Here is a 7,474-nt window from a genome sequence, read left to right as displayed (position 1 = left end):
TGTCACAAATTTAGAGGATCATCATTTAGCCTGGAGAAATAAAAAAATAAAACTAGACCTGTCTTAGCTAATTATAGGCCAGATAACACCAATGAGTTAAACTGCAGGAATGTCTACAGAACGCAAAACATTATTATTTTAAATCTTTTTTTTTATTAAAATGTGTTATATTTGTTAAAGTGTTCATGAAAATAAAATGAACATTTGCTCTTAAATTTCCCATAATGCACCCGGAGCACTATATCTTACTGCCTGTGTAACTTAAGGACATCACCTCTCACCTGCTCCTCTACCTGGCGGCTCTCTAACAGGGGGTGGTGGCCTGTTGGCACCCTGCTGGGAGGGTGTAGGTGACGCTGGAGGAGGTGGAGGGGCAGGGCCTCTGGAAGGGGTGTGGCCCCCTGGTGAGGGGGCGGGCCTCTTGTTGCTGAGTGAGTTGTGGCGCTGTGGCAGCTCGGGTGCTGCCTCTCCACCTGGGCCGTTAGTGATGCGGTATGGTGGAGGGGGCGGGGCCAGAGAGGAGGACGACACAGGGTTTCCTCCCGAGGTAGGAGGGCGCCTGCTGTTGCTAGGAGATGGTGGGGGTTTGGAGGGCAGTGGAGGGGTGTTGTTGGGGGTGGGGGGAAGGGGCTTCTCTCTGTTGTAAGCGGAGGTGGGAGGGGAGGGGGCGTTACCTCTGCGACATAAGGGAGGGGGTGGAGGAGGGGCAGAGGAAGAGTGTTTCATGCCGGTGGAGGGGGATGAGGCTGTAGAGGAGGGGGAAGAGGGAGAAGGGGATGAAGACAGGTTGGGGAGGGAAGGACGCGGCATGCGAGATGTCTCCATGGGTGATGATGCCTGAGGGGAGGGGCTCTCTGCATCATCATGGCGATGGCTGGGAGGGCGGGGCGCAGCAGCCCGAGTGGAGGGAGAGCGACCGACGGCGCCATCTATGGAAAATATGGAAAGGTAACTTTACAAACATCTAAAACTTTATTAACACCCGTTTATTTTTATTTGTAAATTAAATAAAAATAAATAATAAAAATAAAAAATATCATTAAAATTTGACAAGATTTTTTATAAAAACAAACAAAAAAAATATGAAAACAAATAAAAACCAATCTGAAATTGAAAAAATACAAAGTGACAAAGTAGCAAATGACCTCTCACCTCCGACTGGCCTCAGTTTGGGAACTCCGCCTGTGAACAGGCCTCCGATTGGTGCAGCACAACCAGATGGACTGCCTGCTCCGCTTCCATTGGCTCCTGCAGCTGCTGCTCCACCTCCTTTCGGCTCTGAGAACCACAACCATCGGACAGATGAGTGAGGGCTCCGCCTCCTGAGGGTGTGACATCACTGCTTTACACCGACACCACAGCTACGACACTAACGTGACGATGGGATGGATTAGTGCGCGAGGTAGGATGCAGGTGAGGTCAGGAGACTGCCACAGGTGAGATGAGGTGAGATGAAGTGAGACTTTAAGTTTAAGTGTTTTACGCTCCCACGCAGCTCCGATGACATCATTGCCAGCACAACAAACAGTCGAAAACACATCGATTATAACCTATTACATCACAGTGACATCATCAGGGCTGCATCAGTCAGGAACAAACTGGAGACATTGTATCTGTCAGGTAGGGCGAAAGAGGAAGGAGTCACGTCACCACCATCAGACCAGACGTCATGATGACTGAAAACATGCTACAGGAAGTAGATGTAAAGTTGGTCTGAAGTGTGGCCACGCCCACCCATGAGATAAAATGTCTTTATTTCACCTTTACCTGAAGGCTCATTGTGCTTCTAAAGTTAGCACCGCCCCTTTTCCATGCTCATGAAGCCAGTGGGTTAACGAGGCGATGTTAGAACAAATAAATTCACCTCCAATCCTGCAGTTCCTCTACCGTCCAGTAGAGGCAGCAGTGAGTCAGAGTTTGCATTGTTAGGGGCGGGGCCTGAGTGTAAACCTCTCAGACACTGAAAGGAAAGCCTACTGACTTCAAAGCGAGGAAACAGGAAGTGGAAACGCTAACTCGAGTTGTAGCTGGTCTGAGCACACGGGTACAGGAAGCAGAGCAACCCTTCAGCAGTGAAAGCAGCAGGATGACCGAGCTGTGCAGCCCTCGGCAGGCTTCATGCTGTAGAGGAAGGTCAGAGGTGTCTGCCGCCCACTTGTCCCGCTGCAGGTTAACAAGGTGTGTCTGCGTACGAGCTAAAAGCTAACTGATCCCGCTGCACGCTCTCAGTTTCACTCCTGAAACATCCACCCGCTGTGGACACGTTCTGGGTTTCTACTTTACAGTCGAGACAAAATTTCTTTGCACACAGCTGTCGTTATAAAAATGTTCTGGAGAGGTTTCAGTCTGGTTTTAAAGCTCTGTCCAAGGGTTTTCCCTCATAGTGGTTCAGGACTTTCTCTGCGAGCTTTGGCTATTTCACGTCTTCTTCAGTTCCCCTTACTTGTGGTGTTCCTCAGAGTTCCATATTGGGCCCAATTTACTCTATTTATATGCTGCCTCTAGCCAACTTTCACATAACGAATATAACACTTGATTGATACGCTGATGACACTCAGACTGATGAGAAGCTGCTCTGCTCCAGTAAAAGCCTTCATCAGTGTCTGGATGGCCTCTAACTTCCTAAACGTTTCGTAGCAATCGCAGCACTTTAACTCTCGCCTGCAGTCTTCAGCCTTTTATTAAGTCGCACGTTAAAAATTTGGCGGTTATATTTGACAATAACTTCACCTTTAAAATACAGATTAGCTCAGTTGTACAAACTGAGGCTTTTATCCAAGGTGGGATCATTTTTATCTTTTGGACAGTTGTAACTTCTCATATGTTGCAGTTAGTCGGACCTGCCTTGTAAGACTGCAGTCGGTCCAGATTGCTGCAGCTCGTCTTCTGACACAAACTAAAAGACGTGAACATTTTCCCCGATGCTCGCTGTCTTCACTGGCTCCCTGTTCACATCAGAATTGATTTTAAAATTGTACTGTAGACTTAAAGCCCTGAACGGACAGGCTCCTGGGTGTTTAATCGGACCTCTTGCAGCCTTCTGCACCCGCTGGATCTCTTAGATCAAAGGATCTTTTGCTTTTAGCCGTACCCAGTTCGAGGCTGGTTCACGGAGGCGATCGAACGTTTGTGGTCGTGGCGCCTTAACTGTGGAATAATCTCCCCCCACACATCAGACAGGCTCCGACTGTCAATCTATGGTATTCACTGCCTTTTAATACACTTTGAGAGTTATTTGGTATTTCTGTTCAGCACTTTGGTCGACGTTGCTGTTGGAGTTAAATGTGCTACATAAATAACAACGACAATGATCCTGCTGATCGGTGTGTGATAGGGCGGCTTTCAGTCGCCCGACAGAGTCTACGCAGGAAACGGCGAGCACGGCTTTCAATGACACGTTATAGAGTTTTAGAAACATTCCTGTTCTGCAAACCAGCATCAGGCCAGGACATCAGCTCCACTGACAGGTGAGCGCTCAGCCGTGTCGCGTACGTGCGGTCGCGAGTGCGTCGATGGTTTGGGATGAAACTGTGGGTGGCGTGGACGGCAGACATTTACAGAGCAGGAACACACACAGCAAAGCAGAAAGCATCATCAGGTCATCAGCAGCTGTGCAGGAAGCTGCAGCATCTGTTTCAACAGCCGCTCCGTCACCTGCCCACCGAGCCCGCACGCCACCGCCGTGGTGCAACTTTAACCTGAAGTCTGAACTCGGCGGAGAAAGGAAGAGAAGTTAGAGCACAGACATGACGGAGGTTCAGGGTGAAGCCGACACAGACAGAACGGATCAGATGAGGAGAAACAGGAAAAGGTGGAACAGAAACAAACAGGAAGTCAGAGCCGGAGGGGACACGGCGTGTGTGTGTGGAGGTCAACTGTGAGCCCGATGACGGGCAGGAGTCACGGCCACTTTCAGAGCCGCCCGTCAAACAGACGACGAGCCGTCTACAGACGGAGGAGCAGCAGCAGAGCGATCGCTCCTCCAGTCTTTCAGCTCATGCAGTCCGTTTCAGCCTGCTTCTACAAACTGACCGAGCGCGCGTCAGAGGCTGCTGCCGGCCGTCTCTGCCTGTACAGCTGTTCACACCTCGCCGCCACCGAGGGTGCGCAGAAGAAGAGTCGAAGCTCTGACGCTCTCTCCAATCCCAACACTGATACCAGATTAATCACCTGCGTCCTCGCTGTGACGTCACACTGACGACGAGCGTGTTTGTGGACCAGTGTGTGACAGCTCCAGGAGGAACGGGGTTTCCTGCACAGGCTGGATCTTCAGGGGTGACCGCATATAAGCCCGAAGGACCCGGGTCACATTTAAACGCCGTCTGTGCGGCTGCTCCTGCTGGCCAGCAGCAGAAACACAAGCAGGTTCGATGAATTACCTGCGTGTTACCTGCCTGCGCTCACTTCCTCTTTCAACTCTGCTGAGCGTTTGTCCTGAAACATGTTTAAACTTTATTTTGGCAACTTTGGAAAACAGATCCCAGAACAGGAGTCTGTGGTGTTAATGCGCAGGGTCTGAACTAAAGCGCTAGCACTAACAAGTCACACACGCGTGGCCCACGCCATGTTTACACACATCACAGGCTGAAGCGTGAGCTCGTGACCGGGGCCGTATCAGGACCCCGTGCCCCCCCACAGGTTTAGTTATTCATCAGGATGAGTGTGAGGCGTGCTCCGCTGTGCAGGCAAGTTTAGGTCAGCTCTGATCTGACTGCGTCTGCTGGTCACATGGTTATGAGCGATCAGCTGATTTTAGACGCAGGAATCTAAAGGAAGCGCTCCGTAGCTGAGCTTAGCACCCCCAGGACCCCGTCGGGGGGTAAACCTTCAGCTGATCTGCTGACCATCAGGTCAGCTGACCTCAGCGGGTCTGGCCCCGTCTGCCCCTCTCCCTCGGTGGACAGGAAACACGGCGGCTGTTTCAGGCTGCGCTCGGCCTCCTGCACGCTGACTCCAGTACCAGAGAAGATGGCGTTCTTACTCTCCAGCGACAGCGTGGGGCTCTTATCTCCAACTGTCTTCTTCTGCTCCTCAGACGGCGCCCCCTGCTGTTTGGGCAGGCTCTGCTGCTGGTGTAGGTACTGGTATAAGCGAATGTATGGGTGCTCAGTGGGGGTTGTTTGGCTCTTTGGTGTCTGAGTCTTACTGTCGAGCAGCGGGGCGCTGCGGTCGTTTACCACCGCCACCTTCTTCAGCTTGGCGCCTTTGCAGATGTCCGACAGCAGCGCGCCACGACCTTTGGCCTCCTCCTTGCTCAGCTTCGGGGGGCTGGTATTAGCCTTTTGAGAGATGGAGGTGGAGTTAAATAACCAGACTGTGACATGCTGCAAGTCTTCTCAGGCTCACAGGTTATGAATGAGAGAAAGCTCACCTGGCTGAAGGTGGGGGGAGGCGGGGGTCCCGGGGGTCCCCCAGGTGGAGGAGGAGGTGGAGGAGGGATGGGCATTCTGCAGCTGATACAACACACACCTGATCACCTGAAACACAGACACACAATCCGATCAATACCTTCCTGACGATGCTGTTCTTCTTTGTCTGCTCGTTCACACTACAAATAAAATGCGACAGCAAAGGCGCTCTAGTGTGAACACTCAACGCAGCATGCGCACAAGAAGACGTCACACACAACGCGCTCCGTTTAGACCAAACAAACAGTGTTTGACTGTTTCTGACTTTACGTTTCCCAGTTTTGCTTTAAGTTATAAAGTTATCTTGTTATTTGCATTTGTCCTAATAATGATCCTTATTGCTGTTTTAGAGCAGCGCTGCTTCTAGCTGCAGATTTCTGTCAGTCTGCAGATTATACAGAACAAATAAAATGTTCACGTTTCTCCAACATTGTCTTCCCAACAGTTTCACTGGATGGATTCAGCACCACATACGAAAGTGACCCAGATCGGATTTGAAAATATCGGATTTGCGCCGTTCACACTGTCAGACCATGATCGGATATGGGTCGCAGAGGGTCAGAAACGTCAGATTTGATGCGCTTTCGCCTGCAGTGTGAACGCAGCCTATGTGTCAGAGGTGAGCGGCTGCTCCTGTGATGGAGGCCTGAACCCTGAGGCTCCAACCTGGATTCACCTGGTGGCTTAAACCAGTTTTCTGTTGGTCAAACCTGAACTATTGAACAGCTTCTCTGCCTCCACTGGACCCCACCAGCCCGGGTCCGGGGGCGGGGGGGTTGGCTCCGGACTAACCAGCCCGGGTCTCTCTAGGATGCTGGGCTAACGATTCATCCTCCTCACCGCGCTCCCCTCCAGCTGTGTGCACAGTGACCAACATCTATCCGTGCAATCCTCCCCCCGCAGAGGCTGATCAGTATGCGGAGTTAGCTCCATCGCGAGCCCAATCTGCTAGCTCAGCGCTAGCATGCGCGTTAGCTTTGCGCACATTCGGACAGGTGAGGTGAATAAACGGTACCTGTGAGCGTCACCGCGTCTCTGTGGCCTAGCTCATGCTTCTCTCGGTTCGCTGGCTGCTTTCTCACTCCCGGAGTCTCCGCCGTGAGGACCGTAACTCCGCCGTTAGCCTCAGCTCTGCAGAGATTTCTTTATTTTTCTCTACAAGAACACGTGACCTGCTGCTGCACCTGCGCATGCTCACTAAAATAACGGCATTCTGCCATTCTTATTACACAATTACAAGTTTAAACCTATTTCCCTTTAATAAAGACAAATGAGCGCATTTATAAGATTATTGTTATTTTATTTTGTAGTGAAGGAGGACATGCAGAGGGTTAGAGGAGAAGGAGAAGCAGAGATTCGTTTTGATCTCTTTTAACATGAAGTTCTCGAAATCAAATGTTGTCTTGATCACGAGCGTTCAATCAGAATATTATGAGTTTATAATATCAAATAAAATGTATATCAAGTAAAATTTTAAAGAATCTCAAAAACAGCAATCATTTTCTCTATTCATAAAACACATTTAAACGTCTTTTTAAAATTCTTTCGGGTAAAGACTCTTGACCCTTTGTAAAAATGTAAAAGTTTAAATGTAATACACCAGTTTGTACACTCTGTTCTCACTCGACTCCATGTTTTACCTGAATGACCTGACGTGGCTCCTCCCCCTCTGCGTCAGGATTAGTTAAACCTGAAAAAATACGTTTTTAATGTTTAATATTTTGTTTCTTTCGAAGGCAAAAAAAATAAGATGTTTACTTTATAATAAACTTGTTAGTTATCGTAGCTACATTTTATTTTCACAAATGCAAATACAGTAACAAAAAGCCTAATTTTAAACATTACTATAATGATGTTTTATGTTACATAAAATTGATTCGTGGATCACTTAACAAAAAGGCTGTGAAAACTATTACTGTTTGTAGTAATTACAAATTATTTGAATGTATGTAATTCTTTGTATTACACCCCCTGGCATATGTTCATTTTGTTCTTGTTGTATAGTCAAAGGAGCTTGCAAAGAAAAGCGTCTGGACTTCTTTAAGTTGCTTGAAGACGTTTCACCT

General features: G+C 49.0%; 1 protein-coding gene across 4 annotated transcripts in view; it reads right to left on the bottom strand.

Annotated features, from left to right (window-relative positions):
* Positions 1–6,671, bottom strand: part of wipf2b (WAS/WASL interacting protein family, member 2b) — a 10,937-nt gene extending 4,266 nt beyond the window's left edge. For 3 of the 4 annotated variants that reach the window (XR_312314.1, XM_005753006.1, XM_005753007.1), the window contains exons 1-5: positions 6,424–6,671; positions 5,372–5,477; positions 4,982–5,279; positions 1,153–1,278; positions 282–929 (exon numbers count right to left, since the gene is read on the bottom strand). Coding sequence is in view for 3 of the 4 variants with exons in the window: in XM_005753006.1 (XP_005753063.1) it covers positions 282–929; positions 1,153–1,278; positions 4,982–5,279; positions 5,372–5,446 (1,147 nt within the window). In the remaining variant the exon portion in view is untranslated. The remainder of the gene's footprint in view (positions 1–281; positions 930–1,152; positions 1,279–4,981; positions 5,280–5,371; positions 5,478–6,423) is intronic. The other variant, XM_005753008.1, reaches the window with a different exon arrangement.
* Positions 6,672–7,474: the final 803 nt, after the last annotated feature.

This window comes from Pundamilia nyererei, unplaced genomic scaffold (genome assembly GCF_000239375.1).
Source record: "Pundamilia nyererei isolate P.nyererei 1_Seehausen unplaced genomic scaffold, PunNye1.0 scaffold00394, whole genome shotgun sequence".
NCBI lineage: Eukaryota > Metazoa > Chordata > Actinopteri > Cichliformes > Cichlidae > Pundamilia > Pundamilia nyererei.
Note: the sequence above shows the minus strand (reverse complement) of the source record. Positions and strands in the feature narration are given on the sequence as shown.